Source organism: Muntiacus reevesi, chromosome 16, assembly GCF_963930625.1.
Source record: "Muntiacus reevesi chromosome 16, mMunRee1.1, whole genome shotgun sequence".
NCBI classification, from domain to species: Eukaryota; Metazoa; Chordata; class Mammalia; order Artiodactyla; family Cervidae; genus Muntiacus; species Muntiacus reevesi.
The window spans coordinates 15,507,510-15,521,032 of NC_089264.1; the positions used below are offsets into that span (position 1 = coordinate 15,507,510).

Sequence of the window (13,523 nt, forward strand, 5' to 3'; positions counted from 1 at the left end):
TGGTAATCTTAAAAGTCAATTAAATAGGACAGTCACATGTTATAAAAATTTTGCTATGAATGTGTAAGGAAAAAAAAAATGCCTAATTTAACCAAGAAAGACAAATTAAGCTTATGATTAATCAACAGTCATATATATTTTGAAAGTAGGGTTTGCTTTCTGAATACAAACAGAATAAGTACTTTGTAATATCCACAAATTAATGAAAACATATTCACATATATTACTGGTTGAAATACAGTATCACTGCATTTCCTTGAGCAGTAAATCCAACATATCCTAGATGTAAGAATACCACCAATTCTCCCCAACCATAAACACACAAAACACCAAGCCATATTGTCAAGCAAAATATTTTTAATTAGTAGGCTGATCATAAATAAATCCACATAAAAGATTTAACAGAATTACAAAGAGTTTTGTGTTTCTTTTGTGGACTCAATTCATAATATGCATTAGTCAACCTCATTCTCTAACTGCGACAAAAAGAGTTGTCATCCAACAATGCAACACAATTTAAGCAATTCATATTCTGTAGTTACATTTTTACATTTTCTTTACAAATGTAACATTTATGTACATTATATATATTTTTTTTTCTATAGTTCATGTAATGAAACTCTATTGTTTTTACAGGGAAAATATTGAATTCATTTAATGAATATGAATCATTCCTTGTTAAAAAGTAATTCATATAAACAAATAACATGGTACGACTGCCTTTTGGCATCTCCTGTCAGAGTTCAAGTCCAGAAGTGTTATATTAATTATAAGAAAAAGGAATTTATCTAACTTTTCACTGACATATCATCCCACATAGCTACAGAAGTTTGCCAGCTTGCAATGAACAGAGAACTGTACTGCTGCACTCTGGAAATGTGTGGAAACCAATTCAAAATACACTTGGTGAAACAGTGTTATCAGCATCAAACTCAGAGTGAAGAGAATCTGTGAAGTTCCTTCTTCCTCTTTACCTTCTGCCAAAGCCTCAGCCAAGGTGCTACGCTACGTACTGCCTCTTGTAACGAGTGCCTTCATTTCAAATTTCTTATGTGCTTCTCTGACAGATTAATGCTTTACCTAGGTTACAGATCTCTTTCTTCTTATTCAATTTTATTTCACTTCACTTACAAATCTGCTGCTGAACATGAAGCAAAAATTCATAGTAAGAGAAGGCAGCTTCTGTCCGGTCTTCAATCAAATGTTGAAAAAATTCTGTTTTGGTAGGACTCTCATCTCTGAAAAAGAAAAAGGGATATTTATCTAAAAATTCGTATTTTTAAAAAGAATACTTATACATTAGAAAAAATACATGGGGACTTTTATGAAAAAGGACAGCCTTCTACCACTACAATGTATTTTGATATTATTATTTAAAATTTGAAGACAAACAATTTCACATGGACTGGACAGGATAAGACAATTTCATAATTAAGTTACAGAAGTACTTACTTTACCACGTGAAGAATTGGGCTTAACGGTCTGCTGTCTCTAAGCCAAGTTATAAAGGATCTGGCTCTCTCTGATGAAAGTGTGTCTAGCTCTGGAAGATGTGTCTGGTAAAAAATGCAATTAGGAAGTCATTTTCTTTCTCACAGACTTAGGCAGTATTAGAACTCAATCATAATCACGACTACCACCAAACGCCAGCACTTGATTCCAGCCCCAGCAGCAGCAACCAAACACGAAAAATTTATTACACTGTTGATAAATCTGTTTTTCTGACTAATAAGACATATTTAATGATAAGTATGCCACTGATATTTTACCTGAATATTATAGTTTTTCCAGAAAAGTCAATAAAACATACACAATTAGTATGTTACTCATATTGTGTTATACTTTTTGTTTCTTCCAAAGGAAATATTCAAATTGGGGGGCTATCATTAAGCTTCAGTTTCACTTATAAACAATTATACATTATTCTAGTAACAGACATTCTTACAGAATTTTATGTTTCCTTTGTCCTTAATATTTAAGGGCAAGAAATTTCAAAAGAATAGTGTGAATGTTTTAAAAACCATATGCAAGACTATTTTTTAAAAGACCTAAAGAGTCTATTCTTTTATATATATGTGTGTGTATGTATATCTGAGGGCATCCCTGGTGGCTCAGACTGTAAAGAATCCACCTGCAATGCAGAAAAAGTATATTCTTCTATGTGTACAATGAGTTTTTTCCAAAGTACATAGTATACAAAAATTTAAACAGAAAAGTTTGGGTTAATTATATTTAAATTTATATCAATATTTTAAAAGTACAAGAAAAACATATTTTTATGTACATTCTTTCATATATTTTCTAAATATATATAATATAGTCACTATTATATATAGAAACACATTTTTGAAAATACAAATAAAAAAAAAAAAAGAAAATACAAATGGATATTATGCACATTGTTTTCTTTTTCAGATTGTATTCTTTTTAATAGATTCATAGATTTTACTTGGGCTTCCCTGGTGGCTCAGTGATAAAGAATCCACCAGCAATGTAAGAGCCACAGGAGATGTGGGTTCAGTCCCTGGGTCGGGAAGATCTCCCTGGAGAAGGGCATGGCAATGCACTCCTGTATTCTTGCCTGGATAATCCCATGGACAGAGGAGCTTGGGCTACAGTCCAAAAGTCGCAAAGAGCTGGACATGGGGCGCTCCTTGCCGTCCCGGGGCGGGGGCGGGCGCGGGAGGGCGCCGCTCCGGGGATGTAGTTGGTGCCCGCGCCAGGCAGGACCGAGCTGCAGCCCGGGTTCCCGCTCTTAAGAGCGAATGGTCACTTCCCCGCGGGGAGGGCGATAGGGTCAGCTTTTCCGTGGGTCGGGGGCCCCCGCGGGCCCGGGGCAGGGGCTTACCTGTCGCACCCGCACTCAGCGGGGTTGGACTTGCCGGCGTCACCGCCGCGGACCTCGCTCTGGGCCATGACCAGATATGATTGGTGATTACAAGATCCCTGTATAAGTTAATTCCTGTCAACTGCTTGGGATTTGAGGAGAAAATGCCTGGTGTCATACCTAGTGAAAGTAATGGGCTTTCAAGAGGTAGTCCATCCAAAAAAAACAGACTTTCCTTGAAGTTTTTTCAGAAAAAGGAAACCAAGAGAGCCTTGGATTTCACAGATTCTCAAGAAAATGAAGAAAAGACTTCTGAATATAAAGGATCTGAAATTGATCAAGTTGTTCCTGCGGCACAGTCCTCGCCTATAAACTGTGAGAAGAGAGAAAATTTGCTACCATTTGTGGGACTGAATAATCTTGGCAATACTTGTTATCTTAATAGTATACTTCAGGTTTTATATTTTTGTCCTGGTTTTAAATCTGGAGTGAAGCACTTATTTAATATCATTTCAAGGAAGAAAGAAGCCCTAAAAGATGAAGCCAATCAAAATGATAAGGGAAATTGCAAAGAAGATGCTTTGGCAAGTTATGAACTAATATGCAGCTTACAGTCCTTGATCATTTCAGTTGAACAGCTTCAGGCTAGTTTTCTATTAAATCCAGAGAAATACACTGATGAACTTGCTACTCAGCCAAGGCGACTACTTAACACACTCAGGGAACTCAACCCTATGTATGAAGGATATCTACAGCATGATGCACAGGAAGTATTACAGTGTATTTTGGGAAACATTCAAGAAACATGCCAACTCCTAAAAAAAGAAGAAGTAAAAAATGTGGAAGACTTATCTACTAAGGTAGAAGAAGAATATCAGAAAGAGGAAATGAGTGATAATAACAGCATGGAGATGGACAGTATGAAGCATTCTGAAGACTACAGAGAAAAACTCCCAAAAGGAAATGGGAAAAGAAAAAGTGATGCTGAATTTGGTAACATGAAAAAAAAAGTTAAAATCTCTAAGGAACACCAGTCTTTGGAAGAAAACCAGAGACAAACCAGATCAAAAAGAAAAGCTGCAGGTGATACATTAGAGATTCCTCCTAAAATAATCCCCAAGCACATTTCTGAAAACGAGAATGCAAGATCCTCCCAAAGGAAATCAAAAGTTAAAATAAATTGGTTAAAGTCTACAGCTAAGCAACCCAGCATTCTTTCCAAGTTCTGTAGTATGGGTAAAATAGCAACAAACCAAGGATCCAAAGGACAGTGTAAAGAAAATGAATATGATCTTGAAGAGGACTTGAGGAAGTATGAAAATGATAATACAACTAATGATTGTGAACTTGAGTCTCCAGGGAATAATGATATGCCCATTAATGTTAATGAAGTTAAGCCCATAAACAAAGGTGCAGAGCAGATTGGTTTTGAGCTAGTTGAAAAATTATTTCAAGGTCAGCTGGTATTACGGACTCGTTGCTTAGAATGTGAAAGTTTAACAGAAAGAAGAGAAGATTTTCAAGACATCAGTGTACCAGTGCAAGAAGATGAGCTTTCCAAAGTAGAGGAAAGTTCTGAAATTTCTCCAGAGCCAAAAACAGAAATGAAGACCCTGAGATGGGCAATTTCACAATTTGCTTCAGTGGAAAGGATTGTAGGAGAAGATAAATATTTCTGTGAAAACTGCCATCATTATACTGAAGCGGAACGAAGTCTTTTGTTTGACAAAATGCCTGAAGTTATAACTATTCATTTGAAGTGCTTTGCTGCTAGTGGCTTGGAGTTTGACTGTTATGGTGGTGGACTTTCCAAGATCAACACTCCTTTACTGACACCTCTTAAATTGTCACTAGAAGAATGGAGCACAAAGCCAACCAACGACAGCTATGGACTATTTGCAGTTGTGATGCATAGTGGCATTACAATTAGTAGTGGGCACTATACTGCTTCTGTTAAAGTCACTGACCTTAACAGTTTAGAACTAGATAAGGAAAATTTTGTGATCGACCAAATGTGTGAAATAGGTAAGCCAGAACCATTGAATGAGGAGGAAGTAAGGGGTGTGGCTGAAAATTTTGACAATGAAGAAGTGTCTATTAGAGTCAGTGGAAATAACCAGCCAAGTAAAGTTTTGAACAAAAAAAATGTAGAAGCTATTGGACTTCTTGGAGGACAAAAGAGCAAGGCAGATTACGAGTTATACAACAAAGTGTCTAATCCTGATAAAGTTGCCAGTACAGCACTTCCTGAAAATAGAAATTCTGAGACTAACAATACTAATGGGACCCATGAATCTGATAGTAATAAGGAATCCAGTGACCAAACAGGCATTAACATTAGTGGTTTTGAGAACAAAATTTCATATGTAGTGCAAAGCTTAAAGGAGTATGAGGGGAAGTGGTTGCTTTTTGATGATTCTGAAGTGAAAGTTACTGAAGAGAAGGACTTTTTGAATTCTCTTTCCCCTTCTACATCTCCTACATCTACTCCTTACTTGCTATTTTATAAGAAATTATAGAGTGTATTTTCCTTGTGTATAATATTAAAGAGACATGGATAAACATTGGTAAACTGATTACATCAAAGTAGCTTATCTTTTGAAGCTATTGGATATTATTGGTCTCTAGGTTTTTATATAAATAGTGAAATTTGAATTATTGAAAACCATGTTAATTTTTAGACTTCATTTTCCTTAGTAGAGACTAGTGATAACATTAGCTTCTGGGAACAAACTTGTATAGGTTCTTAACTGAATTATTCAAAATTGAAGCATTTAAACACTTTTGAATTTACATCTATCTTTTGTGTTTGCTTTTTAAAATAAAGTGCTTGTATTTGTATCTCCATGTTTTGGAGTAATTATATACACAATGTTTATAGGTCTTGTGGGTTTTCAGCTAAGAAGCAGAATCTCATTTCAGTACATATAGTTTTGTAAATCATAAACCAAACCTTAGATGGGCTATATTACAGGCACAAACCCTGGAATATGTATGTATTCACAACAGTGTACATTTTGTGCCTTGAATCACTTTGAAAAATATCTCAGAAAACCTGTAGAGTCAGTCCTCTTCTATCTTCACCAGAATTTTATGTGTATTTATGAAAAGGATTCTGTATACTAGTAAATCTTTGGGGGGCATGGGCTAATTTGTAGCCCTTCATAGTCATACTCTGCACGGTCTGTATATAGTACATCAAACTTAGAGGTGTGACCTTAAATTTAACTTTTTTAAAAACCAGGAGGTCAATAAAATGTAAACTGCTTAACAAAAAAAAAAAAAAAAAAAAAAAAAAAAAAAGAGCTGGACATGACTGAAGTGACTTAGCATACAAGCACGATATCCTCTTAAGTATATGTGTACATATGAATACTTCTATGAGTATATCTATAGGATACATTCTTAGGAGTAAATAATTTACTATGTCATACGCTGTGTGTTTCTAATTTCAACAGGTATTGTCAAATGGTCCTCCTAAAGACTATGTAAATGTATACAGTCCAATTAATAGGCCTGCTGACCTATTCCCTCTGCATTACTGCCTATTATCAAATTAAAAAAATTTTTTACCAGGGGGCAAAATCTGATAAATGAAAGAAACACTATACTGTTATTAATAGTTTATTTTGTCTTCTTAATTATAAATGAAGCTGAATGTTGATTCATATGGCCACTACTATATTTGCCACCTATGACTTACCTGTTCAAATCATTTTCTCATTTTTCTTCTTTGTTGAGTCTTAGAAATAAACTCTGGATTAATGTGGCAAATTTTAAAAAATAAATCAAATAGCGAACGTGGTTAAGAATTACATTGACTTATATTAATTTTAGGAGAAAGGGCATATTTACAATATCCAAGAATAAGGTAGGCCTTTTCCATTAAGTAGCATAGAGAACTGCTTTCAGAATCATATTTCTTTGGTATCAACATACATACAGTACAGGCTTAGTGAAAAAATTATGTTTATTATCAGCAAAATAATTTAGAGAAGTTAAAGTTGTTGGAAAATCGTCTGGAGTTGCTCAAAAAGTTTACTGTATGACCCAGCAATTCTACTTCTAGTTACAGATCCAAGAGAACCTGAAAACGTGTTCACACAAACATCTGTAGGCAAATTGTTCACGGAAGCGCTTTTCACAATAGCACCAAAGTAGAGATAACCTAAATGTCCAAGAAGAGATGACTGGATACACAAAATGTGATCTATTCATACAATGAACTGTTATTTAGTCATAAAAAAGGATGAAGTACTGATACACATTACAACATGGATGTTGAAATGGTGAGAAGTTGTCAAACTCAAAAGGCCTTGCATTGTGTGATTCCATACATATGGATTGTCTAGAACAGGCAAATCCACAGAGATAGAAAGTAGGTTAGTGGTTGCCCAGGGAAAACAGAAAGGAAGAATTGGGAGATACAGGTTTCTTTTTGAGGTGATGTAAATGCCCTGAAATTATATACTGGAAATGGTTGTAAACACTGTGAATATACTAAAAACAAATGCATTGTACATTTTAAAATTATTAAAATGGTGACTCTTATGTGCATTATATCTCAAAAAAAAAATTAAACAAGTAAGTACACGAAAAGTTAAAGCTATATAAATCCACTGACCATTTTCTGTGGTATTGATGCAAAATCAGGATACCCAAGCACATCCTCTATAAAGTTATTGTCACAGCTCTTTCCGATCCAAATGTAAAAAATCTAAAAACAAAACAAATCACAGTAAAACTCCCTAATTGGAAACCCGTTACAGCTCATTTGCTCAAAATCATCAAGCGTAAAAGAGGCAAAGTATACTAGCTCGAATCAAGTAGGAATAAACACGAAAGTAAAAAAGGAAGCTTGTAACCTGCATATATGGAATCTGCATTCAGGAATCCAGAGTGGCTCATATCTTCTCTGCTGAAATTTCAAGCTTCTCATAAAATATATTTTACCATTTTCCTTACTTTTCCCCCAATGCTTCAACCAAGATATATGACTTACTACATTTCCCATCCGCTATTTCCATTATTTCAATCACTGCCTTTGTACTGTCACTAATGTCCCCTGCCCCACCACTCCCCACCCCGTATTGTGGCTATTGGAATTCTCTTCCTACTCACAAGGTATCATTAACAAAGCCACCCTGCCTATTCTGACAACCCTTCACCACCACCCTGTCCAATGACATCTCCTGAAATCCTAATTATTAATGGCATTTCAGACAATAGATCAAGTTGAACTACAAAAATTCTTGAGATCCCTTAGAATTTTATGATTCTAGACAAAAAATTCCTTGAAGTAAGGAATTTATCTCTTTACTCCTCTTAAATAAATTGATCTCCTGTGCCAGTTCCAATTTATTGCCCCTGAATTCCCAAACCACCTTTCATTGCCTGATCTGTGGTAACAGAGCTGGATCCTGTGTTTCTCCTTTTGCCAGCTGCAGTTGTTAAGCTTTGCCACTAAAGGATACTTACAGAGCCACAGTCCATAAGGAAAGCACCTTCTCGTGTCAGTTTCTCTGCAGACAATTTTTGAAGAGGTGGCTGAGGTACAACCCTGTCATTAACGTGTATTGCACCCTGAAGAGAAAAAAGATAGAATGTGAATGACCTTACATAACTACTATCCCAGGCTGGAAGCTAATGGCCACTAGCTCTGATACTGAAAAATGATACTTGATAATTTTGTAATATGTAAAAACTACAGTTGACCTTTGAACAACATGAGTGTAAACTACGCAGGTCCACCTATATGCAGTTTTTCTCAATATATACTACAGAACTACGTGATCTGCAGTTGGTTGAATCCATGGGCACCGAATAGAGGAAACAGAGGGCTGACCATGAAGTTATACATGGCCTTTCAATTGCACAGGGGTGGTGCTCATGACCCTCATGCTGCTCAAGGATGGACTGTATTGACAATATATACTACCGCGGCTGTGGAATCAAGACTCTCAAATGTAAATTAAAAGATGCTCAAAGGTATTCAAATTCAAAACATAAAAACTTGACCAGGTAAAAACATCTGCCCATTTCCTTCCCTTCTGCGTTCAGGATATACTAAAAGTACGACTACAATATCTGCTACAAAGGACTTTTTAATTTCAAAGAGTAGAAAAAAAGACATTACATATTGGCATATTAAAAATACTGTTGGATACCAGATTAGTTTTACAATAATATAGTCAAAGTTGCACTCTGATCACATCAGAAACTGTCAATATCTTCAAAATACAAATGGAAATGTCCTTCTATAATGCTGCTTTGCAGTAAATGTAATCAAATCCACAAAGTGAATCCCTTCCCATATGAAACTATTTTTGAAAATGCCATAACCATACTATCTAATAGTCCTCTTGTCCAATCAAATCCATAGTTAACGTCTATATTTAATGTTTTATTGTCACAGGGGAAAAACAGATGGAAGAAATTGTTAACAATACAATACTATCTTAGATGCAGAATCAAGACACCCAAATAAATTTAAATTAAAAAATTTCAAACACAATGAAAAAAAAATCATACCTCATCTGTCAATCTGTCTATCCTGTACAGGTTGGGATGAATCATTTTCATTAGATGAACAAGTGGCTGACACTTTATCTGACACATGGCATACACACGATCATCCAGGCGTGTGCTTGTGCCGGTTCTAAACGCTTTCTACATGGAGAAACAATACACGTTTTTCAGTAAAACATAAATATGGTGGACAAATATTAAAACAGATACATACCATCAGCCATGGGAAAAGCACAGCCTTCACACCAGATAGGCCTGGATTCAATTTTCAACACTGACAATTTAATTGGTAGATATGTGAGCAAGTTACTTAGCTTCTCAGAGGTATACTGACTGACATCATAAGAAAAAAGGAGAAAAGAATACCTCTAGGGAGCTGTACGGATTAAACGCGATGATGTATATACAACACGTATTATGGTGCCGGAGACTTGGGAAGATGTCCAATGAACAGCAGGCCCTGTCCTTAGAGTCTCTTTCCAGGAGCACATACTAAGAGTGTGCTACACACACACCATTATTCACGCTGCTCCCACATGTCAGAGTGAGAGCACAGTTTCATGACAGTCATCATGTATTTGTACACCTTCCTTTTCCATTCACCTCTTCCTGTTTAAAACTCCTCCAATGCTAAGCTGCAACTGTCTAATCAAGTATTTAATTCCCTACCACCCACCAGAAAAACTAGGTTTGGAAATCTATACATTGAAAATTTCATAAGACTTTATAAAATCTAACAGTGTACAGAGAGCTACCTGTTTGAGAAGGGCCAAAACATAGAGAGGAAACAACTTGAGGGAGCTGGGTGCTATCAACCCCGAGTGCTGTAAATTTGAGACAGTTGAGCCGTATGCAGATAATGAATCCACCACAGCGTTCACTAAGGCATCTCTTGCATCCGATAGACTTGAGGAAATTGATCGATCCACAGCTATAAAGCAACGAAAATGAAAACGTTTTTAACCAACAGATGCCAGTGAATACTGTAAGAGATAAAATTTACATGCAATACTTAAGAAACAAACATAAATTTCATTTTTAGGTTAGAAAAATACATTTCAGTTGTTCCCTTGAGTGTGGCTGCCCCTTTGTAGTAAAAATCCTCCTCCTTCCACCAATCCTGATAATCAGTGAACTATTCTTCATTCTTATAATTTTCACTTTTCCAGAATGTTGAATGAATGAATCATTTGTATGTAGCCTTTTAAGTTTTGCTTCTTTCACTTAGCATAATGCCTTTGAGTCATCCATGTCTGTTCACATATCAACAGTTCATTCCTTTTCATTGCCGAGTTGTATTCCATCATATGGATGTACCACAGTTTGTTCATGCAGTCACCATTTGAAAAACACTTGAGATGCTACCAGTTATTAATGATTATGAATCCCACACATGATTTTTAAACTAAAGAATTCATAAGAATGAGAACACCGCAATTCACACTGTTGTAAATGAAAATATAAAATATAAACATTTTTTAAATGAGGAATTTCTAGGGTAAAACAGTGTCCAGGCTTCAGTTTTTAGTATAGAAAAATATATTTCAGCTGTTGCTTCACTTTTTTACTTACCCATGTTTGCCAGGAGGCAGATGGCGGCTTGTACATCCACTCCTGCATACACATCTGCTAGTGAACTGACCACTGGCAAGCAAAGAGTGTGCACTCTAATTCTCCGCTCACCTAATGAAAGGATGAATCCATGTCATTGCAAAATACATTAGGCCAAGTAATAAAGAAAGCAAATAGGTCAAAATATTATTCAAGTTATTATTTGATGGTATTAAATTACCAACAGGATTTTGAAATGGCAAAAACAAAGTTTTACAATGAACATGTTTTAAAGAAAATTAAACATTCTCTAAACCTGAACATAGACTATGAACATACACTATATTCTGAACACTAGGTTCTGGTTTTTAATCTTAGCAGTACTCATTCTAAATTATATGTTACATGGTATAATGTCAGAAAACAGACCAGATAGACCTTAAGTGCCATGGAGAATTTCTCATGTTATGGATAAAGAAATAATGCTCAGGATAACCCAGACAGATTTAGTTTGAGTTATTATGCTAATATGATTCTGGGGGTACAAGTCTTCCATAAGTCAAAAAAGGTACTCTTTGAAGATTCAAAAATGAGTGAACGGAATGTATATTTGATGAACACAAATTCCATTACTTCCTATTGGTGTTCACTCTCCCAATCTCCCGGTAGGTGAAAAGAGGAGAGAATTACGGGGCAGGTTACATTTCACTTCTGTTAACATTACCTTTGCTAGATGTATATAATAGGGCTGTTTGAAAGCACACTAAGGAAGTATCTGTCAAACTTTCTTCAATTGAGAGTTGTACTGCAAATCCAGCATCGGGATTGATGTTGGCAAGGGATAACAAATCAGTGGAACGGACAAAGAAATTTCCATGAAAAGTGTGCATGGAAAGACCTAGGTAAGAGAAAACTTGTTATAAAAGATGAAGTAGCACTAGTCTCTTTACCTCAGGTTAAAGCTACTTTTTAAATAAAAAATGTCTCTGATTTCGAGTCAAAAGGATAACTGGGGAGCAGTACTTTTCACATAAAACAGAGATAACTGAAACTGAAGACTGTTTGAATGATGAGGAAGGCGAAGATCATTAATTGGACAATTTTCACTTAAGATCCTCCCTATTCCTCAAGTTCATCTGAAATCACCTCCAATATGGGCTTTCTCTTGACTTCCTCCTAACAAGGCAAGGCATTACCTCTGCCCACTTATTCAAATTACTTAAAAAACTGAACAATGATTATTTAATAACAATATTTAAAACAGTACAGCTAGTTGGATCAAGTAGAAAATCTTTTTTATGATAATGAAAGGTGGTCACAGGTTATCACTAATGAATGCTTATTAATTTTGAAAAAAGTATACAATATAAAGCATAACTTTTATAATTTCATACCTTTAGTACACCTTATTCTCATAACAGCTTCAAATCCAATTTTTCTTGTGAGATACCGTTTTAGATCTTTTTGTAACTTTTCTGCTTGTGAAGGATTGTGAGTGTAGTGGAAAGATGGATAATAATAGATGCACCCTGCAGAATACTTGGACATGCAGGCTTTAGAGAGAAAAAGGAGAAGTATTAGCTACTGAAATGATAACATTTTACTTGTCCAACAGCAGTGCAGATTCTGTATTATGAAGAAATCTAAGTTATAATGAAAAAAAGAAAAAAAAACCTACAGTGGTCAAAAATGGAGATAATATATAAATCTGAGAAAGAAATATTTATAAAACATAATATATATTAAGTTTACCGTTGAGCAGAATGGTAAAAGAATTGTATTTAAACAAAAACAACAACCCAGATTAGCATTTTATATTTGTATAGGGTAGGGTGTTTTTTTTTTTTTTTTAAGTTTAGTGGTAATTTCATAGACATTATCTAATTCACATGTCTTTCTCCCCAAACAACTGAGAACTCTTAGTAAAGAATTTACATTTAATTATATGCTAAAAATGTTTATGTAAAAACAGATAAATACAATGGTATCTCCTTACCTAGAGAAGCGAGATCAGAATACTGTGAACTTAAAAGGAACAGATCCACTGCAGTCTGCTGCCCTGAGCAATCTAAAGCGAGTTTCTTATAAAAATCAGTTGCAGGGCCAAGATGGTGTACAACCTAAGTCAATAGGTCATAAAGTAAGAGCTAGAAAACCTTGAATTATGCATATATTTCTATCTGCTACAATAAGGAAGAGAATATCCTCTGTCCCCCTATCAAACTAAGGATTTTTTTTTTATGTCTAGGTAGTTGGCATAGATTTCCAATGAGAATAATCACTAACATTTATAAAAGCACATATAGGGCAGCATAGATGTCTTATATAATTAAATTATTTAATCCTCATAATAATATATATTTCACAGAGTTACCAACATTTTACAGATGAGGGAACTGAGGCAAACAAATGACTATGTAACTCAACTAATCACATAGTTATTGAGTGGTAGATGCTGGAGTATCCAAGCAGTCTGGCTCCAGAATGAGTACTGTTACCAATTATTACACGTATACTGTTACACAATAACAGGAGAGACTAACAGAGTAAGCAAAGTCTTTCCTGTTGGTAGGAGGACACTTGAGCTGAGGAGGTGGCAATAGAGAAGAGTTAAGAA

The 13,523-nt window shown here is 35.2% G+C and overlaps 2 protein-coding genes across 5 annotated transcripts in view; one reads left to right on the forward strand and one right to left on the reverse strand.

Annotated features, from left to right (window-relative positions):
• Positions 1-337: 337 nt before the first annotated feature.
• SEC24B (SEC24 homolog B, COPII coat complex component) overlaps positions 338-13,523 on the reverse strand; it is an 80,709-nt gene continuing 67,523 nt past the window's right edge. For all 4 annotated transcript variants that reach the window (XM_065907541.1, XM_065907540.1, XM_065907539.1 and 1 more), the window contains 10 exons: positions 12,903-13,026; positions 12,301-12,459; positions 11,631-11,804; positions 10,928-11,038; positions 10,111-10,286; positions 9,359-9,496; positions 8,306-8,410; positions 7,452-7,544; positions 1,453-1,556; positions 338-1,238 (listed from right to left, as the gene is read on the reverse strand). In XM_065907541.1, coding sequence (XP_065763613.1) covers positions 1,124-1,238; positions 1,453-1,556; positions 7,452-7,544; positions 8,306-8,410; positions 9,359-9,496; positions 10,111-10,286; positions 10,928-11,038; positions 11,631-11,804; positions 12,301-12,459; positions 12,903-13,026 — 1,299 coding nt within the window. In that variant the 3' untranslated portion in view covers positions 338-1,123. The remainder of the gene's footprint in view (positions 1,239-1,452; positions 1,557-7,451; positions 7,545-8,305; positions 8,411-9,358; positions 9,497-10,110; positions 10,287-10,927; positions 11,039-11,630; positions 11,805-12,300; positions 12,460-12,902; positions 13,027-13,523) is intronic.
• Positions 2,670-5,668, forward strand: LOC136148068 (ubiquitin carboxyl-terminal hydrolase 1). Its single transcript, XM_065907543.1, has one exon. It carries the CDS (start codon positions 2,992-2,994, stop codon positions 5,344-5,346), a length of 2,355 nt encoding a protein of 784 aa, XP_065763615.1. The 5' UTR covers positions 2,670-2,991; the 3' UTR covers positions 5,347-5,668.

Bases quoted from the DNA above. Each gene is read 5' to 3' on its own strand.
- LOC136148068 (XM_065907543.1), top strand. From the start codon at position 2,992: ATGCCTGGTGTCATACCTAGTGAAAGTAATGGGCTTTCAAGAGGTAGT.